Source organism: Alosa pseudoharengus, unplaced genomic scaffold (genome assembly GCF_046254945.1).
Source record: "Alosa pseudoharengus isolate Yale_2024_CS ecotype anadromous, Long Island Sound unplaced genomic scaffold, YU_APseudo_1.1 YU_APseudo_1.1_scf_18, whole genome shotgun sequence".
In the NCBI taxonomy this organism is placed as follows: domain Eukaryota; kingdom Metazoa; phylum Chordata; class Actinopteri; order Clupeiformes; family Clupeidae; genus Alosa; species Alosa pseudoharengus.
The window spans coordinates 25,535,369-25,551,005 of NW_027468650.1; the positions used below are offsets into that span (position 1 = coordinate 25,535,369).

Below are 15,637 nucleotides of genomic sequence, written 5' to 3' on the forward strand. Positions count from 1 at the left end.
TCCCTTTTATCCACTTTTTAATATACCCCCCCCCCCCCCCATTATACTGAAGCAAACACATGGGACTGCTGAGAATATCTGCCCAGCATGTGCAACTCCAGTAGGCTAATGACGCGCTATGTAGGCTAATCGCTTCTTCTCTTTTTCTTTATTCAAGAAGAAATGGCAGCAGGATCGGACTGGGAACAAAAATCGGCCCTGGCAATTTTCTCCTGGACCGGCCCACCACTGGACCGACGACCCCACCCCACCGATACCAAAAATACTGAAATCTCGGAGGCCACCGGCTTACATATTGCCAGTCCGAGCCTGATGGCAGAGGGTAGGCTAAGATAATACCATGTTGGCCTACTAGTTTAAAATTTCGTTTCTTGAAAAGCCAATGCCGCAAATTTAGCCTAGGCTACAACCAAACAACATTGTTTGCAAAGACTGACACTAGGCCTACAATGCATTTTATAGCCTAAACGGTTTACTTTTTAGCATAAGTGAACCTACCTTGTTCTTCCAACACCTCAGTAAAGTAAAATTAGACATTCTCCTGTTATTCAAAACATAGATCTTTGTTAAAAGTTGAATAAACTAGGCCTAAGACGTTGGACTTGTCAATGTCATCACTGCGAAAATCCCCATTAGAGAGAGAGCAGCTTCACAGAAGAGAACTTCTGAGGGTGCTGATTCTGAATATTTTGTTTACCAAGCTCAATTCTGAGTTCTAAGCTGCATAATCAGCATTTTAACATAAAATAGCGATTATTTTTGCTTAGTTTTCCCTAAATTGGGTTGATTTCAAAAGTAATCACTAAAACCAAATAAAAGTGTTCTCTAAATACATGTTTGAGCATTAAATAAGCTATACTATAGTTTATTAACGTATTTAATGGGAACATGATTACAGTTAACATGTAATAAACTCGGGAATTCTAATCAAAACACAACCATATTTTTATTGCTAACATAGTGAGTCACTCATGGTGTTTAATTCATTTCATCACAATAACAAATTGCACAGTTAACCTTTAACTCAGAATATATCCTACAGTACATATGAACTTAGATAGCGGGAATAAGCCTAATGCAGAACTGCATCTACCGTCAGCAACAACCGTCAAGTAAAAAACATTTTACTTCTAGTAACACTGGATTTGGTATGTGTGCTTGCCTCCATACTAGAGCTTGATGTGCTCTTATAATATGCCATTGAGCAGCATCACTTGTTGGTGGTAGAGCCTCCGATCCTCAACATCTAGAAAACAGAGTGGCTCTGGCATAGTGTTGTCACAATATCAAAATTATGACTTTGATACAATACCTGCCATAAATATCTTGATACTCGATACTGAAGCGATATCCAAATCTTAAAATATCTGGAAAAGAAAGGACGCAGGCCTCCTCCAAGTGTATTGAGTCATTTGTGTTGAATTTGGTGCACTTTTGGTCAATTCTGGGTTATAAACTTCTAAACTTCCTATACATAATTATTATTTTTGTAGTCAGTAAAATAGTAGTTTGTGTGTGATTAAGTCCTTTATTGTTTGTTATAGCTCATTTATATTGTGTGATGTTTTGGCAATAAATTACCTTTAAATAGCCAAAGTAGGCTAGATCAAGGTCAGTGTTCAAATTACTGCATGCAACATCACTTAATGCTATGCAGAAGAGCCTACTCTTTAGGCCATCTGATATAGGCTACCCTAGGCCTTCCTGTGTTTATGGGATTTCTTTTGACAGTTGCAAAGGGAAAAGAGTGAAGATAGTCTTCTTTGCTCCCAGTGTAATTTAATAAGTATGTTTCAACCACTCTTTGGGTCTTAATCAGATAGGCCTACACCATTATTATATTACATTACATTACATTTGGCTGACACATTTTTAATCAAAGCGACTAACAACATGGTAACAGTTAAGTTTTAAAGCAATTCTCTCAACAATTTTAGGACAATTTAAAAACGGTAGAATACAGTAAGAATAAGTGGATCAGTTTAAACAGTTTAGTGTCAGTTCAAGACGGGTGGTAAGTGCTAGGATCAGCAAGACTTGTTGTAAGTGGTGCTATGAGAGGATATGTTCTCTAAAGAGCTGGGTCTTCCGGAGTTTTTTTGAAAATGGAGAGGGATGACCCTGCCCTTGTAGGAACTGGCAGTGTGTTCCACCAACGAGGAACAACAGATGAGAAAAGTTTGAATTGGCCTGAGCGTATCTGTTGCAATATCTGTGTGCATTCCTACATTAGGTCTATTTCTTTGATAGTCAACATAATTTGCTACCACATAACAAATACCAAATAACAATACAAAAGTTTCGTACAAACTTTCCTGCATACTTCTTAAATGTGCTGCGGTCAGATGGGTGCCCTAAAGACATAACTAGATCTTGAGCATCTATTACCAGTGTTTAATGAGCAGATTTTGCAGTGATCACTACTGGACATTCCACATTGCTAGACAGCACTTGAGTGAGGATGACTTATTTCCACTTCACAAATCCTCTGTAAAGACTGACAACTGTTCATAATAGTTAGTGACAAAATACTTTCTACAGAAAAATGAGCAGTCAACTACTATTCTATCAATTTATTATCAAGGAATCTATTTTGCTTCTAAACGTCATACTGAATTTTAGCTATTATTTCAATTTATATTTTAATTTTAGCTTATTTTCATTTGCTACTTGAGGGTCATTGGGGTAATTCCTGTCCTGTCCCACAACATATCTGATACATAAAGATTATATTAATGCCTTATTTTTTGCAATTCCTATTATATCTGATGGCAAAACCAAAAAGTATGTGAATTATGCTTATACTAATTAGCAAGCTTAAAACTCAAAATTGAGCTTGGTAAACAAAATATTTGAATTCAGCACCCTCAAATTGTGTGAAATAGCCCCTTTACCTAATTTTCCTCAAATTTGCCAACAGGACTTTTTCTGAACGTTTGTTAGCTATCTGCTCTCCCTCTAGGCCTATTTCCAGATCATGAACGCACCAAAAGTTCAATCAATTAATGTGGCGCAAACTGAATTATTATTTCCTAAATTATCATAATATGTTGATGGCTAATTGTACTAATTGTTAAATTATTAAAAGGCCACGGGTAGGCCTTCTCAAAGGGGCACTTTGGATAAGGGGTTAAGAACAGGTTCTCGCATGCTCACCTGGGCTTCTCCCGAGACCTGGCAGCCCTCCCCACAAGTGTTTAATGATGGTTGCACACTGTCATTCTCATTTTCACCTGCCTCAGCTTCCTGGAAAACCTTGGTTCCCCCCTTCATATTTCTTCATTTTTAAGCTTAAACTATAACTAGCACAACTCTTTTGTTGCCATAGAAACACAGCAGTGCTTAGATATTTCAGCAGAAGAGGCTGATCTCCCCTACAGCTCCCCAACCACTTAAAAAAAAAAGAATCCTAAAGGAATGTTCTGGCATGTGCAGTAGACTGTCTTGGTGTGTGTCTGTTTATCAGTGTGTGTGCTTGATAGATGAATGTAACACAGTGCAATGCAACATCATCTTTGCTGTCTTTTTCTTATCTCTCAATTCACAATAGCAATTGGACGAAAAACTAACATGGGAGGATGTTTTTTTGCTGCTTGTTTGGCACTGTTGCTCCACAGGGGTCTGTCTCTGACCTAAGAGAGTCTTAAGCACAAACATAAAGACATAATACCACCCAAGCCTTCTGCGCTTGCACTTGACTGATTCAATGAGGGGGATTTTATTTTAATGAGCCAACCTCATAAAAGTTACTAAATGAGATACTTTCCCAAATGAGCAGAGATTTGAATATTTCTTCTTTCCCCTCTCTGTCTCCCTCTATCTTTCTGGTCTTCTAATTCTCTCTCTTTGCCCTGTGTGCAGGCTATGTTATGTGTGTTTTGATAAGCTGTCAGGACTGAGCAGAGGACAGTGGTGATGTCCCCCAAGGTTAATGAGATCTTTACAGTGGCAGGTGTGAAGAGGTAACAGGGGCTTGTCTGCTGCTTTAATCGGACCAGAGAGGGGAGGGGGGGGACGCTTGGTTTATTAGAAAAAGGGGGTTCCCAAGGGCTGTGGAGTCTTAGTCAAAGGACGAATGAGATTAGTCTCGGGCTATTATATGGGCTATAATGCCCTTTAAGCGAGGCATGATGCAATGGATTGAGGGTACTGTGCCTCTGATGTGTTGATGGTGATATCTGATTCATTCATCTGATTTGGGGGGTGATGTTATCATGCTGAGAAATTGTAGCCACATGGACTGTTGTTTCATTGTATCGTGATATTACAACATTAAAACATAAAGTACATTAATTAAACATTAAGAACCTGTTCTTCCTATCCTTCCTTTCATTGTTATGATTATGCCATTCATCAGAACTAATAAGTCTACCATATCTTTACTTTCTCTGTATCTGTCTCTCTCTCTCTCTCTCTCTCTCTCTCTCTCTCTCTCATACTCACTCTTTTTGATACATACACAAACAAGTCCACTGCATTTATGTGTCTTAAAATCTGAGAATGCAATGTTGAAATTGTTGTCTTACCATTGTTACTTATTATTACTATGTGTTCCTTTATCAATTGTATCTAACCTCTGAGCATTTGTGTTTGCTTGTTTCCTTTTCTATGTGTGTATGTATTTGTTTATATGTTTGTGTGTTTATGTGTATATGTGGATCAGTCTGTGTTTATCTTTATCTGTGAGGGCGCCTGGGCATAGGAGCCTGAGCATCAGAAGGCACTCAGTGCCAGAGAATGGTAGAGAGAACTGACCTTATGATTCCCAACTGTATCTCACCCACTAGTTGTCAGTTCAATGTCCACTGAACCAAATTTCACCAGAAAATTTAGCAGCAGTCCCCACTCTATCAGCGCTTGTCAGCCAGCATCATCAAAAGAACCACACACATCCACTGCCCTGCATTTCCCCCATTTGCGGGGTCTTGACCCCATAGATATAAGATAAAAATTCATAACCCCATAGAGGACCTTACAGAGAGCATATCAATTGAGAATGGACTCTGCGGAATGAGATGTGCGTCTGATGGTTCCCTCATCTCCCGCCATGCACAAATACAGACATAGATCACACCTTATAGTCTGGAAGGCTTAGGGGCCAAATCAAATCTGCATGCTAAAGTGGAATGGAGTGGGGGACAGTTACTGTGATAAATAGCGGGGACGTCAGAGAGGGCCAAATCTGTTGACGTCCAGCTGACCCTCAGGGGGAAGGAAATGAAAGGAAAGAACATTCCGGAAAACAGCCTGAAATGCAACAGAGGGGATGGGGTGAAGCAGAGTGTCAGTTTCAAGAGAAAAGAGAGAGATGGAGAAGGGAAAACTGGAGAAAAGGTAAACAAAGGTAGTGTCTGTCAGCAAGCCATCAGCAGATTCTCTCTTTGTTTTTTCTTCTTCTATTCAACTGACAAAGCAAAGTGTGTATCAAAAGAAAGTAACTAAGCTCTCTCCAGTCCAAAATTCACCGGAGTCACATATCCCTCCAAAAGCTTGTGGATTTAGACTCTGCTGAAGAACATCACCATGGTGGTTTTAGCCAGATACCTTTTCATGATGTACCAGGACTTTGTTTTATCAAGACAGGCTTTCCTGTGTAAGCTTGGGGTTGTTTATCTCTGCCATTACAGCAAAGCAAGTAAAGCACTGTGGACTGTCTTTGGTGGACGCTTCTCATTCCCCCCGGTGAGAAATCTGATAAATCCATTCAATGCTGTATACACTGACACAATCCTTGGGATTTCAAAGCATATGGGCGTATCTGCACCAAAGCTTTCACAGACTAGATATAGACATGCTGGCACAGAAACTGAAACTGAGCAGCAAAGTTTCAATACATGGACACCAGGCCTCTTTCCTTGTGACATTACACTCACATGGAGATATGCCATAAAGACATAACAAACAAAAACAAAAGAAAAACAAATATGTAAACTTAAACAAGCCATTGCCTTAATACATTTATTTGAGGTATATTCTGAAGCTCTCTGCACAGCTTTTCATTTTAGCATTAATACAGTTTACAATCACAGACCAAAAAGCCATCCCACTTGATGATGCATGATATTTTAGACTTTGAGCCAATACAGTCCTCATCTCCTGGAGGTTACCGATACTGAAGAAAACGTGTATGATCTGTTTCTCTGGTAAACTTTTGCCATTGACCACACCTCCTTACTTGGTCAGACTAAGGAGGTATTAATCCTCTCTCGGCCACACCCTGCTCTCTCTCTCTCTCTCTCTCTCTCTCTATCAGACTCTCTCAACACACACTCCTGGTCAAACTCAAAACCAGAAGGAAGCTACGCTCACTTCAGATCATCTGGGCTGTCACTCAAAACCTGATAATAGCATCAACTATGATAATGATCTAAGAGGGTGTGTTAATGTGCATGGTAGAGTGTGTGTGTGTGTGTGTTCGTGTGACTGTGGTTGTATGTGCACTCTGTGAAAGTGAACACAGAAGAAGGAAACCAATTGAATTAGTATCAGCTGAGGTGAGTAGAAGGCTTTATTTCTATTGAGTTTTATTTTAAGATTTTTATTTAAGATATTTAAAAGTTATTCTTCTTTTGACTTTGAGCTCAGTTGCTCTCCCTTTCTCTTTCTCCTTGATTTATGGGTGAAGACAAGTAACTTTGGTCACTCCAATCTAGAAGACCATGGGTACTGCCCAGAGCAAGGACAAGATGCATTGCACCCGCTACGTCGATGGCAAGGGCCCTCTGTCAGTCGAGCAGCAAGGTAAAGTAACCACATGTCTCGCTAACTTTATTTCTCATGTCATGAAGTTGCTTTGTTGTTCGGATGTTCATACACTGTTTGTTTACAGTGGAGAAGGACCTTGAGGGACGGTATGGAACTCAACTTGTGGGGCACCAACCAGAGGGGGAGATGACCCTACAACATGAGAGAAAGAGTCTGCCAGGCTACCCTAAAGACGACACTATAAAGATCAACTTTGCATTTGCGGATGGAATACAAACAGTACGTTTGAAAATGTTATGTGATTATCTACATGATTTGATACTATAGTTTTGTATGTGTGTCATGAAGCACACAGGGAAATGACTGCATATTTCCGCCCACATCTTGAGCAAAACACTAGAAGGCATGGGTACATTCCATACCATCCTAACTTGTGGTTTGTCTGGTTACTCCAGTTGGCTCTTTTGCCATCAGCCAAAAGGAAACAAAGACAGATGACTTTAGGAATACTTAGAAAATGATGTAACTGAAGCAGCATACCTCGAAGCTGAATAAAGAAGTCAGAGTAGTCAGGTAAATGTCCCGATGGTTTGCCAGATTGGTTTGCCTACTGTTAACAAAACAGAGAGTTAGTTCATGATATTGCCTGATTGTCTGTTAACATATTTCCACATGCTACAGGAGAAACATCCCAGGCCAGGAGAGAAGTATCATGGGCTGAAGACAGTGACCTTCTTGCCTCAGAATATTAAAGGTGCCGCGGTGGTGGGACTACTGGAGAAAGCTTTTCAGCAGAAGCTGCTGTTTACGGTAGCAACTGACAGCAGTGGGGAGGAGGCTGTGGTTCCCACAGACATTCCACTCAAGACCAGCTGTGATGAGTCAGGACCAGAGAGGTAAATAAGAGCTCATATTGTTTATATTATTATTTTTTTATAGTGTTATATAATTGAAGGTGTTATGTGTGGAGTGAGTTGTTTTGAATGCATCATTACATCCGCAACCACTTGTTGCCATTGACTTGCATGTATTCAATATTGTGCTAAGTGAAGAGGTATTAGGGGTATATTAGTGTACTATCCGAAGCTAGCTGATTGGCATACAAACTATAGTTGATATCTAGGTATATCTTTTGTTACATTAGAGCTTTTGTAGTGTTTCTCTACATCTCAGAGGATGTTGTCCACAAATATGTCTGATCTAACAAATGAATGAAAAAGCATTTAAATTGTGAGGAATGACTTGGTTATTCATTTATGCACATTTATTTTTCTGCCTATAGCCTTCGCTATCCAGATCCAGACTACCTAACCAAAGTAGTCAAACTCTTGAAAGACAAGGGGATCAAGTGAGAGCCTTCAGACAGATGACAACCCTAACCTTTACACAGAACACACAGGAAGGAATGTGACTAAGTGACACAGTTTCATTAAACAATGCCCATTTCATTAAACAGTGCCCATTAAACAAAGGACCTCATAATCTATTGGCTTGTCTAGAGGAGTAGTCTCAGAAACAACAATCAGCCTGAGGTATGTCAGGAAACAAGTGTTCCTCTGTTGTATTAAAATACAATTGCTGTTTAATCCATATTAGAGCAGTTGTATGTGTTGCTACTTTGTAAATATATATGTAAATATTGACCTAATTGCTGATTAGTTGTTTGTATTTATGAGAGAGAGAGAGAGAGAAAGAGAGAGAGAGAGGTGTGAATTTTGTACCTGGATGACTATGTAGATTCTACAGGCTCTTTGGTTATTGGTCTGCTTTGAAGCAAACTAAGGTTTTTACAAAGCTATTCAATGTCCTCTGAGATCAGACAAGATGCCATTGGCCGAAATGTAGTGAATAAATGTCTTTTGCATTAGGGATTACTAACCTGGCTAGCGCCACCACTTCTCAATGAGACGTGGTCTGGGAACCAAGCGTTAATTTTCTCGTATTTGAAAAAAATGCCCAGATCCTTTTATTGGGTGCCACGGATGTCTATCAAATGCGTCTGTGCATAGCTCATCATTGTCTTGCTTTCCCCCTTGTTCTGTGATTGGTCTCCTATCTCAGGCGAAAATTTGCTCCATGGTCTCCAGGCTGCCTTAGCAGTGTGAATCAAATCGCGCGCAAGGCAGCATGGGAACACCCAGGCTAAGGGATTACTCTGATGTAAGTCAAAATTCAAAACATGTTCACATGCAGGTCGTACCAAACACTGAAATAAAGCCAGCCTCTGCAAAACTGATGCACCAATGTACTCTCTTGTCATGGACTGTTTATTAACTTCTTCAGCACTTCGGTATGTTCCTCTGGGAAGTTTCAGTCTTCTGAAGCTTCGACAGCTGCTTGGTCACTCCCTCTAGTGGTGTCACCAATCATGGCCGCCATCATTCTCTGTGTTAGGTTGTCACCTGTGCTTGTCCCTGTGCCTGTCAAGAGTGAACACACTCACGACTCTTAAGATCTTGACAGCAGGACATTTAGTATGAGGTGGTACTGCTTTTGAACGTTTCAAGGCAGGACATGCTTAGGTGACATGGTAGACAGAGTGAATTATTTAATTTTCATAATCAACAAATCATAGATGTTACTTGCCAACCTCTGTTATTACTGAAGCAATTGACAGTGCACCCTGTAACTTTAAGACAAATGAAAGAGCATATCATTTTGTGTGAAGGTCACGACTTTCTCTCAAACTTGCCAGAGAATTGTGTTGCTATAGTATGATTACAATTACACATAATGCACAATATTCCTCTTGATTTTTAAGTGCCATATTAATTAAATGCCATACAGTATCTCCTTTCAATGTGAAAAGTCGTCATTGTAAAAACAACCAGGATTAAGATGTTTCATTGTCAGCAGACTGATGATTTCTGCACTTCTGCTCTTTGCCTCAGTCCCAGTCTCTTTCTGCCTGTATAGCTTTGTGCTTATTGTTATTTTCCCCCATATGCCCGTTATGCGTCCAGATTGCAGAGTGTGAACTTTCCTGTCGATGACGGAAGCCTTTCTGTTCTCCTCAAACTGAATTACTGCCTGGGCTTCACACAGACAATAAAGTCTAATCGGATTCCCGGGGCCCATTACAGAGGCCTTTGTCATCTCCACGGACGCCCTTAAACCACTTTCTCCTGGACGCGCCGCACCAACTCATCAGTCCAGACTGTCAGGCCCGTTGGTGCTGTGACAGCTATCCAATCCCCCCCAACACCCTCCCTGTTGCCCCCATCCACTCAGCCAAACCCCTCTCCCAACTACTACCACCCGCCACCATTCGAATCCCAACACTCCTCAGCCTTCATCCAAGCTCACTTGTCTCCCTCCCTGCTCTCTGTCACTGTCCTCTTGCTTCACTAAAGACCCAGAGGAGTGACTGGAGCTTTGCCTTGTGGGGGGTGGGTATTGACCGGCAGGCTGTTGAAGTCTTCAAGTGTAAATATGCTTTCTAGCGCTCTGCAAATCCTGTCTTACTACTCTGGCTTTTGTCCATGACAAGTGGTGCGCTTATATGGTGACTGTAACACAATCACCATGCTAGCCTGGCCCTGAAAGTAGCAAAAAGTAATTGTCTCTGGAGGTAGCTGAGTTTTAACCAATTTATTGTCGGTATGAGAAAACACCACCAGTAAAGACTCTGACAAATCTTCACTCATACACACTCACTCACACACATACAGTCCAAAATGTGGTGTACAACAGTTCATTCCAGCGTGCATTATTAGTAACTTCAGTTTTGGTGCTACAGCTAGTCATTACAACTATTTCAGAGGGACTATGTTACATTTAGGTTAATTTAAATTAAGTTCTATTTGCTGTAGAAGTGGAAGAATAGTGTGTGTGTGACCATCTCTTTGGAGTACACCTATATTAAAAGAGCAGGTCTAACTAACCAACAGGCCTAACTGTTGTCAGGGGGTTAACTAACTGCACCTCCCAATGGAATTCTAGTTCTCCCGTTCATCTACTTCTGATTCCAGTGCCACTCTCTACTCTCTACCTGGCCTAAACAGTTTGCCGTTTCTAGTGTTGGGTTTGATGAATGGGCTCGAGAGCTGCTTTCATTAAGCCCTTTAATTTGGAGCACAATTAGACTTGATCCTTTTTAGAAGACAAAGCAAATTCAGGAGCTGTTAATTAAAAAGTGCAGACTTGCCGGCGTCAAAGATGGATGTCGTTGAGTCTCCCACTCACAGTTCATGACCAAACACCAAAAGTCAACTTTTTTTCCTGGAAACTCTTTCCAATAAAAGGGTTCCATTCTTTGCTCTTGTACAATCTATACATTTTACATGCCCCACGTTAGTCTGCACAAAATAAATCGTATGAAATATTAATTATGATGTGATAGAATATCTGGTAAGCCTACTGAAAATACATGTTTAGACTTTTTTAAAGGATTTTTTTGACAACCCTCTACTTCAATCGGTGAGGCTGTATCTCTTGTATTGGTGAGAGCTGAAATTTTGTTCCCTAGTGTATTAGCATCTTGTCAGTGTTTTTAATGATTTGTGAAACAGCATAAACTAATTGCTCTGTTAACTCCTACACACCCAAGGGAATTGACCTCATGGGGCATTCTCCAATTCCACCCATATCAGTGCAGCCAAACAAGTCATCAAGACTCTAGTGAATTATTGATCACTGCTATGGAGATTATTAAACCAGTGTTACCGCTCTGGGGAATGCCTTTGGGGAGGTGGGGGCTGTGTGTCGTGTCCTCAAGTGCTGGTGTGATAAATATTAGTTTCTGAAGTCGTTTGTCTAACTACCCATTTTTTCGAAGAGGGTTCAGAGAGTATCCTTGCATTGCTCTCAGCTAGGGTGGAAACCTTAGTAAGAACTCAAAGTTGGAGGCAGCATTGTGGAATTGTCACCAAGAAAAAAAAGAAAGAAAGAAATAAGACGGAGGAAAAGCTGGAGGAGAAAAACACAGGCGCGTCAAATCAAAAGTGCTGGTGTGTGTGTGTTGTTGAGTGGAGACTTCCTGTCTGTCTGTGGCCTTGCGAGGGCTTCTGGAGCGAGAGCTTCTGGAGCTGAGCGCAGCATTGACAGGGTGGGGGCCCAGCCACCATGGAACAGACAGGCGAGGGGGGACACAGGTTTTCATAGCCAAGGTGTCATCTGAGACCCCGCGCGCCATCAAAATCCAATGCGCTCCGCGCTTCACAGACCCAGCCGCTTCCCATTTCTGTCACAATGTGGCCTGTTTTTACTGCCCCCCATAAAGACTGTCGGCGTGAGGGAAAAGTGATGGTCCGCCATCGGGTGATTGTGTCCCTTGAAAGCTAAAAAATAGAGAGAGAGGGAGAAAGTGAGAGAGATAGTGCAGCCACAAAGGTGAGAGAAGTCAATTTTACCAAGGAAATGGTTTATGGAGCAATAAATCTGGGCAAAGAGATGGATGGGACTTTTCAGCTGTCGGAGCCGGGGAGGCGACAGGAAGCGCTGCCACTCTGGTCCGTTGAGGAGCGGAAATGAGAAGTTATGTGACAAGGGGCCTGGTTTACACAGCATGTTTTTGATGTTAAAGATGAGGTCACCTTCATAGGGAAGCACGCGCCGGCGGAGGGGAGCGATTTACTCCCCAGGGGGAGCATAAGAGTGAGGCGACATCTTTATCTGAAGCAGCATAAAAATGGAGAAAAAGTTCCTTTTCTGCAACTAGAAGTTAATGTACAAAAGTTGCCATCACGCATGGCTATATGTGTTGAAAAGAGCAAAACAGAGAAAGACAGATGATTTAAACTGTTTACAGTATTTATTCAAATAGGAGGTACTGGTTCCGGAAACAGACGGACAGACATATCATAGTCCAAACAAAATGGAAGACCTCTTACATGTAAGATATACCCAAGAAGTAAATATTATCAATAAGTGTAACTTAGGTCAGCATCAACATCAGCATCTAACCTTGGCTCAGCAACAGACAGTACACACAGGGATCAGTGAGGGGTTAGAGTCTAGACTAGGATGAAGGGGAATAGGACTGACACTAGGACCTGGATTAAGGCACTAGTGAGGGGTCGGAGACAAAAGTGGCTGACGTGCTACTTCTTCTTCTGTCTATAACATTACAGTTGTACAGTTATTGCAATATTGGAAGCCAATAAAGCATATCTCCAAACACGCCATCTTATCATTGTCGTTCCTAAACTACATAGCTATGCATAAACAGAGTGTATGGCTTCTGTTGTGTCAATTCTAACATCTACAGTTGTGCGCATGGTTTCACCATTGTTATCAGACGCTTTCAATCAAATCTGTCCTATATCACAGTCAAATCGTTCAAACTCCACCTCATTTATCAGAGTGTTGTCTGCAAAGAATTGAAATACTGTCCTGATCTTTAAGGGGATGGGTCTCAGTTAGGGTGAGAGCCTTTGGGGGCTGATCTGGTCATGATGCTGCGGACGGAACTTGGCCCACTCCTTCGCTGCTGAATGGACCCTGCCAGTCTGTGGCCTCTCCTGCCCCATTCATCTATGCTCTCGCCGCAGCCATGGCTCCAGATCATCATCTCGTCCTCTGTTTGGCCTGTGCTCTTTTCAGCTCACTCAACAGAGACCTGTCATGCAGCCTGGGCCTCCATGGACCCATGTCTGCCTTACAGACTGCCGGAAAAAAACAAAAGGAGTCTGAGATGGGGTGTCTGGATAAGTTGTGTGCACATAGTGCCCCTAAGGTCAAAGCCTGCCTTTTCATGGTGTTTTTCCTACTAGACACACACACACACACACACACACACACACACACAAAAGCACATACTCAGAGTTGATCAGCATGTATATACTATCTTCCTCCAGGCACCCCTATAGAGAGGAGCTTTTGTAAAGGGCAAGTGATGTGGCCCATCGATAAGCACAGGGAGTTTGTTCCCCACCTCTCTCTCTCTTTCTCTCTCTCTCTCTCTCTCTCTCTCTCTCTCTCTCTCTCTCTCTCTCTCACTCTCTCTGTGTTCAGCTCCAGCAGACAGGGCTGTGTGGAGACGGAAGATGGAGGAGAAAGATACGCTGTCTCTGCCTTTTGTCCAGCTCCAAGACTTTTGGGCTCCCACATGAGAAGGGGGACTGGTGGGGCCTGTGAGAGTCCAGCTCAGTCCAGTCCAGCCCAGCCTGCGGGTGATGGAGCCGTGTCTTTATTGAGATAGAAATCTGGTCATATGAGTGCTCCCCCTGCCCCTGTAGTGATGCATAAGGCTTTGACTTCCCCCAGCCCAGCGTGCCTCTCCAGGGATCGCAGTGGAATGAAAGGCAAGAAATACGGAAAGGTACACACACACACACACATAAGGACATAGACATGAGTGTGAAAGGACCTGATATAGAAGACTAAAAGATGAGATCAAGGAAAGCATAAAGTGCCTCTCAATGTCATAAAGCTTTTAAAAGCAAATAATGTGCATTCATGTCCAGTATAATACCTGGTGGTGTGTGTAAGGGAGTCTGTGTTCAGTTTAATGTCATCCATTTTGTAAACACTGATGCTGCAGATCCACGTTCTCTTTGATGTGGAGAAAAAGGAATTCTTTTGTCATTTTTAATGACACAATATTTATCCATTCGAATTGAATTGCACTGTGAGAGACAGGGAATGAGAAGAGACAGAACGAGAGACTGACTTCAGACCTGCGGGTCATAACAACCCTGTCTTCTTATTTGGGCCCACTGCTGAAGATTACAGGCTCCATATAAATCCCAATAAATCTGTTGTGAAGTGCTGTTATGGAGTCCTCCGGATGACGCTGTCGCAAACCAGTAAACCAAGCTGGTATTGTATTTTATGAGGAAATGTACCAAACAAACAGAGAGAGTGAGAGGAGAAGAGGAGGTGATCATGTCACCTTCGCCCTTCTCTGCCATGGTGAAGTGTATCACAAGTGGCCAGATAGTTTGGAGAGCCTCTGTTCTGTTGGTGCACACACACGTGAGGTTCTGCTTCCATGGCAGAGATGGAGAAGCTTGGATCTGGGAGTCTGGACACCCGATTGCGGCCTGATGATTAATGGCTTTTTGGGTGACAAATTGCCACGGTAACCCAACTCTGGGGGCAGAGGTGTTGTCGCGCACAGTGGCCACCGTTTAATCGATGCCGTCGCATTGTTCCTCTTTTACTCCCACTCCTTTTTCTTTCAGCCTATCTCCCTCCTTTCCAATTGACCAAACAAAACAGCGTATGTGCACCGTCTGTGCTCTCTCTCTCTCTCTCCCTCTCTATCTCTCCCTTTCTCAATCTTTTCTGTCTTCTCACTCTTTGTCCTACATTTGTGTGTGAATTTAGAGACTTTTACAATTTTGCACTTCCTGACCATAGCTGACCACAACAAGCTTTAACATAATCCCAAAGCAAATTTAAGTGTGGTGCAAAGTATTATCATTTCAGTATACTGCCATGTTTACTATCAGCAACAGCTCCAGCAGTACTAGATTAAGTAGCATTAGTAATCATGACTGCATAGTGATTGCATTGACAATAACTTTTCCATGTTCATGTCAGTGGCATATGAATTAGTAAGGTCTGAAAAGGGAAAGTAAGGAAAAGTTCAGCCAGCTCTGTAATCGATTAATTCTACTTGTCATTTCTGTGACTTTCTGTTTCGAACTAGCTTGAGTGAATGAGTGTTCATTCTAACCTACTGGCAACCTGAAGGTCACACAGCCCCAGATTACTCTCCAACTGAATGAGCTGAGAGCCATTTTATGTTGTTTTTCCATCATGTTTCTTTTCATATATCATGTGATGGTTGCCCTTCCCCCTCCTGCCCTCTCTTATCTCTCTCTATCTCTCTCTGGAGTTCTTTTCTTTCCTCTACCACACTCTAATATTGTCACTTACACATAGTGATGAATGACAGCATGAATCATAGTGCTCTTTAAAGAAATCCAAATCAAAACTAAAACATAAACCACTATTAATTCATAGAGTGTAGTCCTGGGTTACC

At 41.9% G+C, this 15,637-nt stretch overlaps 1 protein-coding gene across 4 annotated transcripts; it reads left to right on the top strand.

Moving 5' to 3' along the window:
* The first annotated feature begins 6,259 nt into the window (after nt 1-6,259).
* Nucleotides 6,260-8,953, top strand: dtx3la (deltex E3 ubiquitin ligase 3L a). Of its 4 annotated transcripts, XR_012988191.1 has the most exons (6): nt 6,261-6,494; nt 6,654-6,741; nt 6,830-6,984; nt 7,387-7,601; nt 7,988-8,237; nt 8,767-8,953. XR_012988191.1 is itself a non-coding variant. In XM_076291332.1 (5 exons), the coding sequence occupies exons 1-5, from the start codon at nt 6,384-6,386 to the stop codon at nt 8,055-8,057; spliced, it is 636 nt and encodes a 211-aa protein (XP_076147447.1). In that variant the 5' UTR covers nt 6,260-6,383; the 3' UTR covers nt 8,058-8,953. The 4 variants fall into 4 exon arrangements, 3 of the variants coding, with proteins under 3 accessions (XP_076147447.1, XP_076147448.1, XP_076147446.1); XM_076291332.1 differs by having other exon boundaries at nt 6,260-6,494; nt 6,657-6,741; nt 7,988-8,953; XM_076291333.1 differs by having other exon boundaries at nt 6,626-6,741; nt 7,988-8,953.
* Nucleotides 8,954-15,637: the final 6,684 nt, after the last annotated feature.